General features: G+C 40.8%; 1 protein-coding gene across 1 annotated transcript in view; it reads left to right on the forward strand.

Moving 5' to 3' along the window:
- Positions 1-18486, forward strand: part of nid2a (nidogen 2a (osteonidogen)) — a 79067-nt gene that overhangs the window by 57298 nt on the left and 3283 nt on the right. Inside the window, 8 exon segments of the mRNA XM_036593408.1 lie at positions 348-584; positions 1261-1497; positions 2273-2509; positions 6920-7150; positions 9468-9637; positions 10130-10259; positions 11935-12106; positions 15748-15905. Of these exon segments, the coding sequence (XP_036449301.1) occupies positions 348-584; positions 1261-1497; positions 2273-2509; positions 6920-7150; positions 9468-9637; positions 10130-10259; positions 11935-12106; positions 15748-15905 (1572 nt within the window).

The following is an 18486-nucleotide window of genomic DNA, read 5'->3' on the forward strand; positions in this document are numbered from 1 at the left end:
AGTTCTCTGGAATTAAGCTACTTTGGTTTTATTTTAGCCGTAAAATACAGTTGACCTCTCCATGCTTCCCCCACAAATAGCTACTGGTGTCCGATTGGATAAGCTAATAAAAATCCTATTAAACCTAATAAGAAACTGTGGAACAGACTCAGTTTATGTTCCAAACCCTACATTTAACAAAAGAATGCTGTTTGAAGCTCTACCAAATGTATAAATCTGATCTCTCTCTCTCCCCCTCTCTCTCTCTCTCTCCCTAATTAGAATCTGTTGTAGCCCTACCTGGTGATTCTAATCATCACTCTACTCTCTCTCTCTCTCTCTCTCTCTCTCTCTCCTCTCTCTCTCAGTTCATCCCGAGCGTCCTAAGACTCAGTGTGAGCAGCACAGAGACAGCCTGCAGAGCGGATCGGGTGGTGTCCACCTGGTTGGAGCGTTCATTCCTCAGTGTGATGATGAGGGTCGGTACCGGCCGCAGCAGTGCCACGGCTCCACTGGACACTGCTGGTGTGTGGACAGCAGGGGCCAGGAGAGAGCGGGCACTCGAACCCCACCTGGGAGCCCACCTGCCAACTGCGATGCTCCAGGTAAACACACCCTGTATTTTTTCCCACGTTCTATAAAGTGTATCCAGTCTTGCGACAGTAGCTATAAGTGAACAGTTAAAGGTGATTTCAGACATGCATTAAAGGGAAAGAGTCACGTTTGGCTAGTTTTAGCATCAGTTGGTGCTGCATCACGCCAGAGGTTTGAAAAACATGTTTTTTTATTGGTAAGAAGTGAAGAAGTGAAGAAAAAACACACCAGTGACATTTTTGACCATGTTTTTTTCGGCAGTATGACTCTTCAATTTAAATGCTCAACCCCTTTAAACTCACACACAACAGAATCTGTGCATCCACAACCGTCCACTACACACCTTCAACAGAAAAGATTGCGAAAAGATGAAGCAGAGTTGGCTCAGTTATCACAGACGGCCCACTTCAGCTCGGGCTCTCTGTTTCTGCAGAGTGTCCACTGAAAGAGTTCAGTCTGGATTTTAATGCTGTTTAAAAGTCCAAACTTTAAATCGTTCTTGAAATCTTCTGGCTTGAAGTGTTTTGAACACTCATGAACGTATAAAGGTATGTAAGGGAGGGAGCCCCTGTCCCAGAGAGAGCGTGAGGGTGGGAATATGTGTGTGTAATTCTAGTAACATCACTTTTCTATTCTCTTTCTCTCTCTCTCTCTCTCTCTCTCTCCCTCTCTCTCTCTCTCTCTCAGTTCATCCCGAGCGTCCTAAGACTCAGTGTGAGCAGCACAGAGACAGCCTGCAGAGCAGACCGGGTGGTGTCCACCAGGTTGGAGCCTTCGTCCCTGAGTGTGATGAGGAGGGCCGGTACCGGCCGCTGCAGTGCCACGGCTCCACTGGACACTGCTGGTGTGTGGACAGCAGGGGCCAGGAGAGAGCGGGCACCCGAACTCCACCTGGGAGCCCACCCACCAACTGCGATGCTCCAGGTAAACACACCCTGGATTTTTTCCCACATTCTAAAGTGCATCTATTTGTGCAACAAGGGAGCTAAGAAAGAACAGTTCAAATTCAGTGAAGTAGCTGCGTTCCAAAGCCTGGGCTGCAGCCAAGGTAGGGCGGGTCCTCGGTAGGACTGTCCTATGAAGACTCCTCCTTAGTAGCCTGTTGGTCACACAAATGGAACAGTCCTAACGAGGCTGCGTGGTGACGTCACCAGAAAGGTCCCGCCTCTCGCAATTGCAGCGTGAAACTTGTGAGGGACCTGGAGAGAGAGAATGGAGCCCATTGCATTGTGTTTTTTGCTATGGTAGCTCGATAGTAGTTCGATAAAGTATGTAAATACGTCTGATCAAAATACAATATATGTATTTTATGCAATATATACAATATATGGATCATTTTACACTTCATAAGGTCATGAAGACGAATTGAAGGACGTGAACAACTTACATTTTAAAACAAGCTCTGCTCTGGTGCTGTTTTTTCCCCTTTGTGTCGTTCGTGCGCAGAGGAATGTGGGTAACGGAAGGCCTGGAAGGATACATCAGTTGCGTCTGCAAAATCACTCCGAACGTAGGCTGCATTTCTAGGCTGTATACAAAAGGTCCTTCACTTTGGAACAGCCTGCTATGATGTAGCGGCCAAGAAATGCAGCCTAGGCTTTGGAACGCACTGAGTTTTAAAAGCCATAAAGTGAGGAAGGTGATTTTAGACATAGACAGGGGAGCAAAAGTCATTAATTATTATATATATATTATTCAGTTCATCCCGAGCGTCCTAAGACTCAGTGTGAGCAGCACAGAGACAGCCTGAGGAGCGGATCGGGTGGTGTCCCCCTGGTTGGAGCCTTCGTCCCTCAGTGCGATGAGGAGGGCCGGTACCGGCCGCTACAGTGCCACGGCTCCACTGGGCACTGCTGGTGTGTGGACAGCAGGGGACAGGAGAGAGTGGGCACCCGAACCCCACCTGGGAGCCCAACTACCGACTGCGATGCTCCAGGTAAACACACCCTGGATTTTTCCCACATTCACTAAAGTGTATCAAGTCTTGCAACAGTTGCTATTAAAAACCAGTTAAAATTCAGTGAAGATAAAGAGTTTTAAAAGCCATAAAGGTGATTTTAGACATACAGGGACATACAGGAAACTGTCATATTGGCTGTTTTTTTAGTGTTAGTTGGTGCTGCATTGTGCCTTTGAGGCTTTTCATTGGTAAGAAGTGAAGAAAAAACACACCAGTGACATTTTTTACCATGTTTTTTTTAGAATCTTGACTGTCCAGTTTACTCACTAAACCCCTTCAAACTCTGTGTGAATCTGTGCGTTCACACCTGTCCACTACTGCACCTTCAGTGGTAGAATCGTGTTTACGTCCTCAGAGCTGATTCCAGAAAACCATGTTATTTTAAAAATAAGTTCACGTTGGAAGTGACAGGAGAGAGACAACGGCAACAAGAGGAGAACACACTTATGAATGAAAAACCTTCCTCAGAATATTTCAGCTAACTCTGCAGAGCAGAGCACATTTTGTAATCTTTGCAAACAAGCTGTGTTTCCAGCAGATAAAGGTGTGTTAGCTCTAGTTATTACAGACGGCCCACTTCAGCTCAGGTTCTCTGTTTCTGCAGAGTGTCCACGGAAAGAGTTCAGTCTGGATTTCAATGGTGTTCAAAAGCCCAAACTTTAAATCATTCCTGAAATCTTCTGGCTTCAAGTGTTTTGCCTCTCATTACAAATGCAGTTTTGGTTATTTATAACAGCAGCAACTTGTAAACGGTCAGCTACTTATAAGGCGTTTGTTAAATCCACAGAAATCGTAGATTTTCATGACGTTTCAAAAATAAATGACCCGTGTAAATGAAGGGGTGGTCATGCCAGGCAGTGCTGATATAGCCACACCCTTACCAGCTGTACCCGCCCAGGTGAACTCTGGGGACATTTAGGAACCAACTTTATAGGTTCTCGAATAAAAAAGCTTGATATCTTTCAAACTATTCTGCAAAATGTTTTGATTTTTGTTTGGAATGTTTAATGAGAGGGACGGAAATCATCAAGGCTGTTGGACAGTGTGACTGGTCTGCTTTAAGGACTGCTTTTGCTTTTTGATCATTTTGTCATTTTTGACAGTAACATCAAGTATTATAGCTCCATCCTTAGACCCAAATCAATGGAGAAAGAACTACAGCAGGCAGGACAGCTGCAAATGTAGTTTGATAAGGGAAGGAAATGGTCCACATCTGTAGCTTCACAGGAAGAAAAACTGCATTTCTCCCACTCACAGTTAGCATGAGTGACAAATCATGATGCATTTTTGAGTGAAACGCATGTACAGTGATGTAAACCCAATCAAAAGTTTTAGGAATGACGCAAAAGTCGTCAGATTTTGATGAAAGATTATGGGAAAACGATAATTTTGTGTTTTAAATTATATGATCCAATGAACAGTGGTGGACAGTAACGAAGTAAATGTGATTCGTTTCTGTACTTAAGTAGTTTTTTTGTGTATCTGTACTGAAGTTTTTCCATTTTGGGCGACTTTTTACTTTCACTCCACTACATTTCAGAGTCAGATATCTCACTTTTTACTCCACTACATTATGAGAAATCTGTCGTTCCTTTTGGTTTATGTGTGCATAAAAACATAACATGTCAAAATGAAAGAAGCACAAAGGAAGAACACCAATCAGGGCACAGCGGTCACTTTGTTTTGAGCTTGTTTTGACCTGTTGGTCATACCGACCCAGTGCAGCACACGGTTCAACATCAGTGCAGCAGCGTAAAATTTTGGGAGAGTCTATTCAACATAAATGATGAACTAACCTAACTTTGTGTAAATAGACCACAATATAGAAATATGTACTCATATGCAGTTGTGACTGACGTGTCTTTTTTCTGAATTCATACAAACACATTTCATTTTAGAGTAAATTAGTTTAGGCTAGTTTATGTTTATGAACAGAGACCTACAGATGCAGTTTAGTAAAGGAAACTCATTTGTGAATCTGAGTTTAAAGTTTTTATTAAACTTAAACTTGTAACTAAGTTCAAATAAATCTTAAACTGAAACTTTGCTTCTTTGCAGATTTCAGAGCCACTCAGTTCTACCTGATGGAAACTGTTTGCCTTCAGTGTTTTGTGCTTTTGATAATTTTAATAGACATCAGCGTCACTAATTAATGACTCTATTAAAAGACTGGTTTACCAAGAGAGACACTGGAGTATTTTCACCTAAACTGAGTTGATAAAGCAACAGTCTGGTTACAAAAATGATAACAGGACATCAAAGCCATAATTAATCTTTTAGTACTTTTACTTTTGATACTTAAGTACATTTGAAGGCAAATACTTTTGTGCTTTTACTCAAGTGGAGGTCTAAAGGGAGGAACTTCTACTTTTACTGGAGTAATATTTTACCTTGGGTGGCTCTACTTTAACTCAAGGACATGGTTCGTGTACTTCGTCCACCACTGCCAATGAATCAAGCTTAACAGGACCAGAGACAGAGTCTTCGTTTTTTGTTAAATTTCCCTAAAGTTTATCTTTGGCTCTGTACTTCCACTTTAAGTAAGTAAGATTTTTACAAAGCACTCTAATTCATTTGTACTTTTTCACAGGTCAGAATCAGTACAGAGGCTGATTCCTGAAACTAGTCTTAAGGTTTAGATCACAGGCATGGCTCTGAATATGCTAATTATCTAATTAGCTTCTCATCTTCTCTGAGTAATTGCTTTAGATTATAAAGAGCCTGTTGCAGGTGGAGTTGGAGGAGATTATATGGTGGCTCGGTACTCCGTCCCAGACTCTCCAAGTCCGCACATTGGTCAGTGTGTGCATTTCTCACCAGCTTCAGAAATGCCTTCTTACTTTAGCCTGCCTGACTCAGGACTACAGCCAAGAGAGGGTGGAACACATTACTAAGCTTCCAGATGGACGACAAATGGGTCATGCAATGGAAGAATGACTGACTGAATGGAGGAGAGACTTTAGTTACATCTGCTTACAGATTTGATCAGCCTGTCTGTATGTGGAGCTGATGTAGGAGGGAGAGGATCTTACTTTGATTAGACGAAAGGTGGATGGAGGTTACTCTGAGGAGTTTCTATAAAGAGGAGATGATTTAGACTGAGATGGAGGAGGAGTACAACGCTCCTGTCGGAGCAAACTGTCATATGTCCGTTTTTGTCGTTTTTCAGTTTTTGGCCTTATTTTGAAAATGCCTGTTGCTCTTTATATTGTGTGTAAATTTCATGATGAATGGACCAAAAGAAACGGCCCAAAATTACTTGTAAAAATTCTGGTTCCATTGACTTACATTAAAAGTAAGGTATGTTTTTTCCTTCTCCTGTAAAGTTACCGTTTTGGAGATACAAGGTTTTGCTCCGACAGCAGCGATATGTTCAAATTTGGAGGTTTAAGTTTAAATTCATTTTGTGAATCCAGGGAGGAGATGAGGTGGCGGTGGGGATTGCCAGCACTTCGTCATGGTAACGGAAGGTGATGATGTGAATTTATAGGGCGGTAGACTGGAAGAAGGAGGGGTTTCGGGCATGTTCCTCCCCCCAAACTTCAGTTATAACATAACTACATTTAAGTTTGGGCCTCACTGAGCAGGGACAGAGTGTCTTTGGAGACCCCCACTTTCTTTCCTTTATTTTCGTTCTTTGCTTTCCTCTTGGAAGCACTGCTTATGCTAGTATACCACCTCTGTATAATATACAGTTGGTCCCATTTTTGGTCACGTTTTGATTTCATTGGCTGTAATGTATAACAGTTCTTAATTTATTTCATTTATTTATTCATTGGTAATATATCATCACTGGCATAACAAAATCTTTTTCTTTTTTTTTTGCATAATTTAAATAAGCCAGCTGCTCTTTACATTGTGTTCAAATTTCATGATCAATATTACTTTGACTTACAAGTAAAAATCTGTATTTTATATATACATGAAAATGGAAATATATGCATATAATACATATATACATGCATATAATGCCTGTAATAACAGCAGTGATATATAAATATATCTTTTTTGTAAGGCGTTTTATGCACGTATATGTCAATATATTGAAATATATGCACATATGTCAACAAAATATATGTATAAGTGAACATTTTTAATATTTACATGTCTGTCAAATGGAAATATACTACAAACTTCACAAATATTTTTAAAAATATATAGAAATCTATTACCTTCACATAGCTAAATTTTCCAGTGTTAGCCCACTGTATTGTGAACTGTATCCTCTGAGGCCTGGACTATAAGCAAGAGGCACTAGTTAACAGAAATAAAAGACCAGCTGACTTGATAGTAATCATAAGGCCACCACATCAACTACCCATTTACTAGACTGTTGATGTGGCAGTGGATCAGGCTAATAATGCTCATGTTTTCATCATCCTGCAGTGGAGCCCCGGCCCCCCCCACGTCCAGAAACGGTGTGTGAGCGCTGGAGAGCGAGTCTGATGGAGCATTACGGGGGTCAGCCGAGTCCTCAGCAGTACCTGCCCCAGTGCGACTCTGCTGGAGAGTTTAACCCGGTGCAGTGTTATGGAGACAGCAGCTACTGCTGGTGTGTGGACCAGGACGGCCGAGAAGTGCCCGGGACTCGCTCGAACGACGCCATCAAACCTGCCTGTGAGTAGAGCTTAACATAATAGAAGTGTATTGCAAGAAAGTCCTCAGTGTGATTCCTCCTTGATTCTAGCTCAAAAAAAATCACATGTACCCATTTTTCTCCCTTTACCCCAAATACAGTCCATCAGCAGGCATGGTTAGTGTGCTTCGTATTTCAGCACTGGAGCCACTAATATATCTAAGAAATGATGGAAGCCTGTACCCCACCAATTATCATCATGGCAGCTGCATGCCTGTATCATCACTCATTTGCCTCAAATGTGTTGAGTTGTTAAATGGCCATTATTATGGAAAGTCAAACTTTCTTCGTTTTGTTTTCTTTTTTTTTATCATAAAAATTGAATTGAGTAGGCAACATCCCATATTCATCCATACAGTCCATATACACCGATCAGGCATAACATTATGACCACCTCCTTGTTTCTACGCTCATTGTCCATTTTATCAGCTCCACTTACTATATAGGTGCACTTTGTAGTTCTACAGTTACAGACTGTAGTCCATCTGTTTCTCTGCATACTTTGTTAGCCCCCTTTTACCCTGTTCTTCAGTGGTCAGGACCCCCATGGACCCTCACAGAGCAGGTACTATTTGGGTGGTGGATCATTCTCAGCACTGCAGTAACACTGACGTGGTGGTGGTGTGTTAGTGTGTGTTGCGCTGGTCTGAGTGGATCCGACACAGCAGTGCTGCTGGAGTTTTTAAACACCTCAGTGTCACTGCCGATTGGCTGAAGCTGATAAAATGGACAGTGAGCGTAGAAACAAGGAGGTGGTCATAATGTTATGCCTGATCGGTGGATGGAAATGAAACTACAAAAACAGCCCCTTTAGAATTCATTGTTTTCATGATGTCACAAAAAACCTGAGCATTTACATGTATCTGCCTGTTCAGCCTATAGTACTTTAGCCCCGGCCATTCACTCTGAAGTTATAAGGAGCGTTTCAGTCCAGACTGCTATTTTGAACCAGGCACAATACAAGGAAGCCAATCAGAACATATCTCATTTGCATATCACTGTAACAAAGAGAGCCTATATAATTCTAAGGGACAGTAGTTTTGTAAAAATGAATGTTTTTGGTATGTAAACAGACAAGCGTCATGAGTGGACTTTGTGAGGAAAAGAAAAATGTAGGATGTGGGCCCGTTGAGTAATCTCCAATAACTTGCTTATGTGGCTTCCAGCTGCAAGCTCCAGCTGCAAAACTATAGAAGAACATTTGAGACCCCAATACTTGTCTTCACTGATCAACTACATTTGAAGTGAAGGGCGAAAGTTACTTTTAATTTTCAAATTCAGATGTTTTGCTAAGTTTATTTATATGCCTGTTTAATTGTAAGTAAAATGGGTTGGAAATAGTTTTTCGCACATAAAACCACACAGATATTACAAGTAAACTTGTAATATATGAAATAAAATATGAGAAAAAAGTCAATGTGGGCCCTTTAACTGCTTTTATTCAAGTCCATCTCAAATAAATACTCTGAATGAGATTGAATGAGCGATTCTTCTACTTTTTACAGTGTGAAGTTCAGCCACGATCAAATCACTAGTTAACATTTTTACACATTTTGTGGTTTCGACAAAAGATGCATCATCAACACAGTTATCAGTATCAGTTCATCATAGACTGTTTCATTTGTTTTCCTGCAATTCTTAAGTGCTGTAATTGTTACACCCTTACTATTTGACTGTGTGTGGTGCTGCGGAGGGCTTTCCTGTAGAGTAAAAGGGTTAATAGTCGTTTTTGATTTGTGAGTTGTAATATAACTGGATTGTTCAGTGCTGGAGCAGAAAATGTGATGTTCTGTTCAAGGGATGGTTCACCAAAACATCAGATCCTCTTCTTCTGAGCACAGATGTAGTCGATCAGCTTCGACGTGTCTGGTGCTTCTTTAGTTTTACGCTGTCAGCCTGATATAATAGAAGTCTGTGTCACCCAAAAACAGTGGCCTCCTAGACAGGATGTACGGTAATTGTATTTTATATGATCTCTGCCGTTGTTTAGAATCTGGGTCTGTTATTTTGAAGAGCATCAAGGGGCCCCAGTAACCTGACAGACCAGGTTCTTTGTTATTGTCATTTTTAATGTGATTTTTTAATGTGATGCTCTGAGAAGAGATGCTTGAAGGGAGCTATAACCCAGTTTTAAGTAGTGATTTGTGGTTGGCTTGTAAACGGAAGATTATTGGCTCGAAAATCTCACCTGAGCATTTAGCTGCGTCATTAGGCTGCGTCCTTAGATGAGAGTCCAAATACTTTATCCAGTGCCTCTTCACAATAAGACTGTTCTCCTGTTTTGACTATCTCCTGTAGGTATACCCACGGTTACCCCTCCTACCAGGCATCCTTTGCCACGCCCTGATGTGACTCCGCCCCCCTCCGGCACCTCCCTGCTCTATGCTCAAGGCCAGAAGATCGGGGCTCTGCCTCTCAATGGGACACGGATGGACAAGGAGAGATCCTCCGTACTTCTAGCTCTGCATGTGAGATCCTCACACTTTTTCACTGTCGCAAAGATTTTGAATTCAAGTGGTCAGAAATGCCTCTGTTTGTTCAACACACAGGACATGCAAATCCATAAATTCAAGCCTTAAAGTGAAAGTTTGGTGAAAAAACAATTACCCAGTTTCCCCCCTTTCTCCAAATGTAGCCCATCAGCCAAGACATGTTTGTGCATTGTAGCTATGAGGCTAATGCATCTCTGACAAGTGAGGAAACAAGTTACATCAAACTGTGTTAAGTAATGTCTAATAGACTAGATTATGTGGTTTCTGACACCGTATCACATACTGTTTTCTAATAACATGGACAAAAGTATGTTGAACAACTAGAAGCAGTGGTAATGGCCATGCTAAACCTTTAAACTCTTCATTTTCAGTCCATTTGTGCCAAACGCAGGTTACACAAGATGTAGAGAGAGCACTGTTGACTCTTTGTTTTCATTCATAGACTGATTAAGGTTGTGATTCTGATAGGGCTCCATAGTGGTCGGTATTGACTACGACTGCAGAGAGAGGAAGGTGTACTGGACGGATTTGGCTGGAAGAACGATCAGCAGAGCGGCTCTGGAGCCGGGAGCGGAGCCCGAGATCCTTATCAACAATGGTAACTCACTACACATACCACTGGTAACACAGCTGCAGCTAAAACAGCTACAGCAGGGGTGCCCAAACTTTTATCAAAGGTGGCCAGAATGGACCGTATCAAACTACCTAAGGGACTTTGGCTTTGCCAACATTTTATTCATACTTATTCAGAAATGATTCGAAATTTTAAGCATGGAAGTACAGAGCAATGAACATTTATACTGAATTTGGTCCAATAAAATTCAGTCCAGCTGCTTTAGTAATGTTTGATTCATGATGCCATTTGGTATTAAATTCATTACAGTCTTTTGACATATAATGCACATGCATTTGCATGGCGCTCGGTGAAGAAGCATTCTGATTTCCATCTGTCTTAAAAATATGCTCATACAGCTACAGCTGACACAGCTGTACGGATAATACGGATAATCCAGCCAACACAGATAATACAGCTACAGCCAACAGATAATATGGATAATCCAGCCAACACAGCTAATACAGCTACAGCCAACACAGCTAATACAGCTACAGCCAACAGATAATATGGATAATCCAGCCAACACAGCTAATACAGCTACAGCCAACACAGCTAATACAGCTACAGCCAATAGATAATATGGATAATCTAGCCAACACAGATACAGCCAACACAGCTAATACAGCTACAGCCAACACAGCTAATACAGCTACAGCCAATCGATAATATGGATAATCCAGCCAACACAGACACAGCCAACACAGCTAATACAGCTACAGCTAATCGATAATATGGATAATCCAGCCAACACAGCTACAGCCAACACAGCTAATACAGCTACAGCCAATCGATAATATGGATAATCCAGCCAACACAGACACAGCCAACACAGTTAACACAACTACAGCCGAAAGATAATATGGATAATCCAGCCAACACAGATAATACAGCTACAGCCAACACAGCTAATACAGCTACAGCCAACACAGCTAATACAACTACAGCCAATCGATAATATGGTTAATCCAGCCAACACAGATACAGCCAACACAGCTAATACAGCTACAGCTAATACAGCTACAGCTAATAAATAATATGGATAATCCAGCCAACACAGACACAGCCAACACAGCTAATACAGCTACAGCCAACACAGCTAATACAGCTACAGCCAATCGATAATATGGTTAATCCAGCCAACACAGATACAGCCAACACAGCTAATACAGCTACAGCTAATACAGCTACAGCTAATAAATAATATGGATAATCCAGCCAACACAGACACAGCCAACACAGCTAATACAGCTACAGCTAATACAGCTACAGCTAATAAAAAATATGGATAATCCAGCCAACACAGACACAGCCAACACAGTTAACACAACTACAGCCAATCGATAATATGGATAATCCAGCCAACACAGATACAGCCAACACAGTTAACACAACTACAGCCAAAAGATAATATGAATAATCCAGCTCTGGACTATGGACACCCCTGAGCTACAGCTAACACAGATAACACAGCTACAGTCAACACAGTTCACTCCTAGTCAAATGAAATCTGCTCAAACACACACAAATACTTCAGCTCAGAGTTATGATATGATCTTACGCTGCTGTTTAAAAGTTTGTTTTCCATAATATAAAACAATTTTGTTGCTTCCATCTCACACATGAGGATAGTCTCTAAGGAAAGTCTGCTGCTTTTCAGGCCTGATGAGTCCTGAGGGTTTGGCTGTGGATGAGGCACGCAGGAGGCTATTCTGGGTGGACAGCACACTGGACAAGATTGAAACTGCAAACCTGGACGGAAGTGACCGCCGGATTCTGTTTGACACGAATTTAGTGAATCCGAGAGCCATCATTGTGGACTCCCCCTCAGGGTATGCGGTTTAACTGCTGTGTCTTGAGTTCACTGACTGTTTTATATACATAGAGTCCAAAAGTCTGAGGCCTCACACAGAAAATCAGGGATTTCTTAATGTAAATCTGAAACTAAACAAAAAAATTTGAAAAAGGAGTTTTGCAAAAAATAAAACAGAAAAGTTGTGATAAATAAAATGAAGAAGGAATATTTGAAATTCTGCAGTATTTCTAGGTCACTATTGAAGCTGAAGTTTAGACAACTCTCAAGTGGATTTGATCTACTGATCAGAAAATTTTGCCCCAACTTTTGGATTGTCACTGTCATTAAAGCGAAAGGGAGACACCACCAAATACTAGGAAATTCTGAAGTTCATGTAAACATTCAGAGATTCTGCTTTTCACTCAGACTGTTAAACTGCTAATATCATTTGCAATGAAAAACCTTCTATTAAATGAGAAAGGAAAGCAAAACAGAAGCATTTTCACCAGTGCTCTCAGACTTTTGGACTCTGTATGTAACTTGGTGTTCCCATCTGCAACTGACTGTAAACAGAGCGTAACAGTTTTTAATTCTGGTTTGGAAGAGCAACAAAGACACACAGCAACTATGTCAGTAACACTGTGTGGACAAAACACACTGATGTACAGTTGGTAAGAGCATCTGCTATAACGTAAGACAGAGACATCCTCCATTAATTAATTGCTTTAATTGGCCACTTTAAATCAGCCTCATTTCCTGTCCTTCAGCAGTTTCCTGCTGGTGATGATGGAGTGCAGAGATACGGATCTGCTCTGTGTTCAATCATGGAGAGAGTGAGAGAGTCGGAGAGAGAGTGCCTATGTGTGTGCGCACCTCACTCTTGCGTACGAAAATTAGCAAAAGCTATAAAAAATAAATTACTATCAATAATACTAAATAATATACTTTCTAAATATAATTAAACATTTAATATTGGCTAAAAATGATTAGGTCTTAGTTAACTTTGGCTGTAAGAGCTAGATTACTGTTCAGTGTAGCCACTGAATGGTAGCAGCTTATGTTAATGTTAACGGCAGCGAGTCACCCCAATTCACTATTTATGTAGTAATCATCTTTCTTCTTTTTCTGCTTCAGTTTTTAATATTTCAAACAAATTCATCTACAAGCTGCCTCCTCACCTTCATTCAGCCAATGATGGGGCAGTTTTTCTCACTACTAGTAAATAACTTAAACATGGTAATGATTGTAGCAAAACTGTGGACATGAGTGTAATGTAAACATGTATATGGATATATTGTGACCATGGAAACAGCTGTAGCTTAAGCATGGTAGTGGGTGTAGTGTAACTGAGAGGAAGACTGTAGCGTAACCATTTAAATGAGTGAAGTGTAACCATGGAAAATACTGTAGCGTAACCATGGAAATGAGTCTAGTGTAACCTTGGGAAAGATTGTAGTGTAACCATGGAAATGGGTATAGTGTAACCATGGAAATGAGTGTAGTGTAACTATGGGAAAGACTGTAGCATAACCATGGGAAAGACTGTAGCGTAACCATGGAAATGAGTCTAGTGTAACCATGGGAAATATTGTAACGTAACAATGGAAATGGGTATAGTGTAACCATGGAAATGAGTGCAGTGTAACTATGGGAAAGACTGTACCGTAACCATGGAAAGGACTGTAGCATAACCACAAGAAAGACTGTAGCAGAACCATGGAAAGGACTGTAGCGTAACCCTGGAAATGAGTGTAGTTTAACCATAGGAATGACTGTAGCGTAACCATGGAAATGAGTGTAGTGTAACCATAGGAAAGACTGTAGCGTAACCATGGAAACGAGTGTAGTGTAACCATGAAAATGACTGTAGCATAACAGTGGTAGTGGGTATTGCGCAACCATGGAAATGATTTTAGTGAAACCATAAAAAATGAGTGCAGTGTAACCATGGACATTATTGTAGCGTAACAATGGAAGTGGATGTAGCGTATCCGTAGAAACAGCTATAGCATATAAGTGGAAGTGAGTGTAGAGTAACCATGGAAATTGAAGTGCCGTAACTATGGAAACGACTGTACTGTAGCTATGAAAATTATTGTAGCATCAGGAAGTAAGAGGACACAGTATAACTGAGGAGAAAATGAACCATAGTAATTGAAGTGGCTGCAGCATTACCAAGGAAATAGCTGTACCGTAACCTTGGAAACGATGGTGGGGTCCAAAAGTCTGAGAACACTGGTGACACTGCTTCTGATTTACATTACAAATGATATTGTCAGCATAACGATTTGAGTGAAAAGTAGAATCTTTGAATTTTAGAATTTCTTACTATTTGGTGGTGTGTTCCTCTCTTGCTTTAACGGCAGCGTGCACTGAATCTGCATGGACTCCATAAGCATGTGCAAAAGTCTCTGATCAGTAGATCAAATCTGCCCGAGAGTCGTCTGAACCGGAGCTTCGCTGGAAGAGATCAGACTTAAAAAACTGACCTTTGACCAACCAAATATGCTTCAGTTTGAATAGTGACCTAAAAAGAGTGCAGAATTGAGACCATTTCTTCTTCATTTTAATTGTCATGACTTTTACTTTGTTTAACTCTAAAACTTTTAGTTGTTTATTTGCAGATTTAAATGAAGAAATCCCAGATTTCCAGTGTTTATCTCAGACTTTTGGGCCCCACTGCAGAAGTACTTCGAACAGATTTTTATCAGTCAGCCCGTGTTATGATTCCATTTCTGTCGTCTATGACAGTGAGAGCAGACCTGCACTAACGTCCCCACAGTCTCCCACCATGTCCCAGTGAGAAACCACACGTATGTATGTGTTTGAGAGAGCGAGGATGGACATAGAAAGAGAGAGAGGGAGAGAGAGAGAGGGAGTGAGTGAGGGAGTGCATGAGAAAATGAGAGAATGAGTCTGCAGATTGGTCCAGATGTGTGTGTTGCTTCATAGGCTTTGCGTGGCCCTTTGGGCTTGGGGGGATGATGGTCGGGAGGGGGGGGTGCAGCAGCGTGTGGGCCAGAAACCACACGTGCAGAGCCAACAAACATCTGGCGGAACCACACAGCCTGTGTGTGTGTGTGTGTGTGTGTGTGTGTGTGTGTGTGTGTGTGTGTGTGTGGGGTGGAGGCATGTAACACAAACCTCATGAGCAATCAAAATAGTTACAACTCTCCCTGTTTACATGTGTTTGTGTGTTTGTGTGGTGCTTGTTCTTATTAAGCGTCCATCTGAGTTTATGTCTGCCGTATGAGTTGTGTATTTAAACCTCAGACTGTATAAAAGCGACGCTTAATCATACCTGCAATCATGCAAAGCTGCTATTAAGATCTAACTTCAGCCTGGGAGCTGCTCTCGGTTCCACATGCGCGCTGACCAGTGACTCTCTCTTCCCTTCACATGGTTAAAAATTATAAAGCAGACAGCGTTTAAGTATAAAGTTACTGTATCGTACCTCTTTATAATTATAAAAATGTAAACCTTTTAAAATTAAAGGTTAATGTAGGTTAAAGTACAATCTAAACCTCTTTAAACCAAATATTATTCTAATAGAGATATCAGGATAATCAGAAAACAGTATTTGATCTTTTAATTCTTGACCAAGAATGAAAACAAACCAACAGCACTGTGTTGTATCTACACCAAGCACTCTGACCCTCTGTGTGTTTTCCTTTACAGAGCTCTATACTGGACCGACTGGAACCGAGAAGCCCCCAAAATCGAGAGCTCTACTGTGGACGGCCACAACAGGAGGGTTCTGGTCCAGGATGGCATCGGCCTGCCCAACGCTCTGACCTTCGACTCCACCACACGCAGAGTGTGCTGGGCTGATGCAGGTACGAACCTCATTTTCCTACAGTGGTGTTCAGGTCTGGGGGACCCATTTTCAATGTTTACCAAAAGAAAAATGATGCAATTTATTATTATTTAAACCTCAGATTCTTGTCCTTTGCTCATTTTCTGTGAAGAACATATAAAATAACCCATTTTCAGTGTCTTCACTCTGTTCACCCCCCACACATTTATATTACACATGTGGTGTTGGGTGAACCTGCGGGGAGTAAAAGTGTGGAGGTGCTGTGTCCTTCACTCTGTTCTCCTCCTACATGGCCTGCTGTTAGTGTGTGTGTGTGTGTGTGTGTGTGTGTGTGAGGGTGGACAACATGGACAGGCTGCTGACTGGCTACAGCTGCTAAAGGAGAACCCTACGCTGGACACTTGTGATATTTTAAACATCTGGTATTTTTACATAAATTGTTATGGCTGTATTGATTTAAAAAAAACAATAATATGGTGGGTCCACCAGACCACTGAGTAACAAACACATCAACACCACACAAGGGTTAAAAGGATAGTCTGACCACAGTTTTCCCTGCGTACTCCAAATGTAGGTGATCAGCCAAGACATGTTTGGTGTCTGAAGTTTGCCTCTTTAGTATTAGCACTGAAACCAAGAGGCTAATGTAGCTAACAAATGGACGTCACATATCTAAAACTAATAGCCGTGAGGTCTGAATTGTGTTTATTTATTTGTCCAGTTTTATAAAATGGTATTTCTGAAGCATAAGAGTCATACATTTACCATCACAGCTCTTTGATCAGGCCCTTTGACCTCGCCTCAAACCGTGTGGAGTTCAGTTCAGTTCTCTCAGACTTGATTATGTGGTTTCTGACACTGTATGAATCACTGTTGTCTGTAAACATCGTGGTGACTAATACTGCTGTTTTCAGCTGTACCCAGCAACATACTTTCGTCTAAAATTCAGATAGCATGTCTTGGCTGATAGACCAGATGGTTTAGGGGAAAAAAACTAGGTGCTTTGTATTCTTTGGCCAAGCCATTGTTTAAAACCTATGACTTTTTCTGTCTGTTTGCATTTCTATTGTAAGTATTTGTGTTTTAGTCTGTATTTCGTATGTTAAACATCATTTGCACCCACACTTAGAATGTGATTTATGGTTTGTTAAGACCAAAGGCTGTCCCCTTCAAACCCCAGGCCTCCAACATAATATGATGAATAAAAAAGAAATCTTTTAATACCAGCTAAACACTTTCACTAATAACTGTTTTAAGTCTAAGTTCTGAAAAGATGTCAAAAAGGAAAGAGTCCCCAGACGCTGAGCTTGTGGAAAGAGGGAAAAAGGGCTTCTTCTTAGTTTCATCATCAGGTGGCACAGAGAGAGACCCAACTGCGCAAAATAGTTTTCCAAACAACAGTTTATCTACCATTTATCTGGTAGTTTGATACCCCCCCACCCCCCCCCCGCCTTACTTCAAATTTTGATATGAGCTTATTTTCTAATACAGTGGACAGTAACTAAGTAAATGTAATTCGTTTCTGTACTTAGGTCGTTTTTTCGTGTATCTGTACTGAAGTTTTTCCATTTTGGGCGACTTTTTCCTTTCACTCCACTACATTTCAAAGTCTAATATCTCACTTTTTACTCCACTACATTATGAGAAATCTGTCGTTCCTTTTGGTTTATGTGTGCATAAAAACGTAACATGTCAAAACGAAAGAAGCGCAAAGCAAGAACACCAATCAGGGCACAGTGGTCACTTTGTTTTGAGCTTGTTTTGACCTGTTGGTCATACCGACCCAGTGCAGCACACGGTTCAACATCAGTGCAGCAGCGTAAAATTTTGGGAGAGTCTATTCAACATAAATGATGAACTAACCTAACTCTGTGTAAACAGACCACAATATAGAAATATGTACACATATGCAGTTGTGACTGACGTGTCTTTATTCTGAATTTATACAAACACATTTCATTTTATAGTAAATTAGTTTTGTCTAGTTTATGTTTATGAACAGAGACCTACAGATGCAGTTTAGTAAAGGAAACTCATTTGCGAATCTGAGTTTAAAGTTTTTATTAAACTTAAACTTGTAACTAAGTTCAAATAAATCTTAAACTGAAACTTTGCTTGTTTGTAAAAAGTGATTTCAGAGCCACTCAGTTCTACCTGATGGAAACTGTTTGCCTTCAGTGTTTTGTGCTGATGATAATTTTAATAGACATCAGCGTCACTAATTAATGACATTCTATTAAAAGACTGGTTTACCAAGAGAGACACTGGAGTATTTTCACCTAAAATGAGTTAATGAAGCGAGTCTTGTTATAAAAATGATAACAGGACATTAAAGCCATGATTAATCTTTTAGTATTTTTACTTTCGATACTTAAGTACATTTGAAGGTAAATACTTTAGTACTTTTACTCAAGTGGAGGTCTAAAGGGAGGAACTTCTACTTTTACTGGAGTAATATTTTACCTTGGGTGTCTCTACTTTAACTCAAGTACATGATTTATGTACTTCGTCCACCACTGCTCTAATTGGTGCATCTCTTCGTCCATCAATTTGGCCATTGCATGTGGCGCTCACTCCTAAAAACTGGTTTCAGCTGGTTT

The sequence above is a fragment of the Colossoma macropomum genome, unplaced genomic scaffold (genome assembly GCF_904425465.1).
Source record: "Colossoma macropomum unplaced genomic scaffold, Colossoma_macropomum, whole genome shotgun sequence".
In the NCBI taxonomy this organism is placed as follows: Eukaryota; Metazoa; Chordata; class Actinopteri; order Characiformes; family Serrasalmidae; genus Colossoma; species Colossoma macropomum.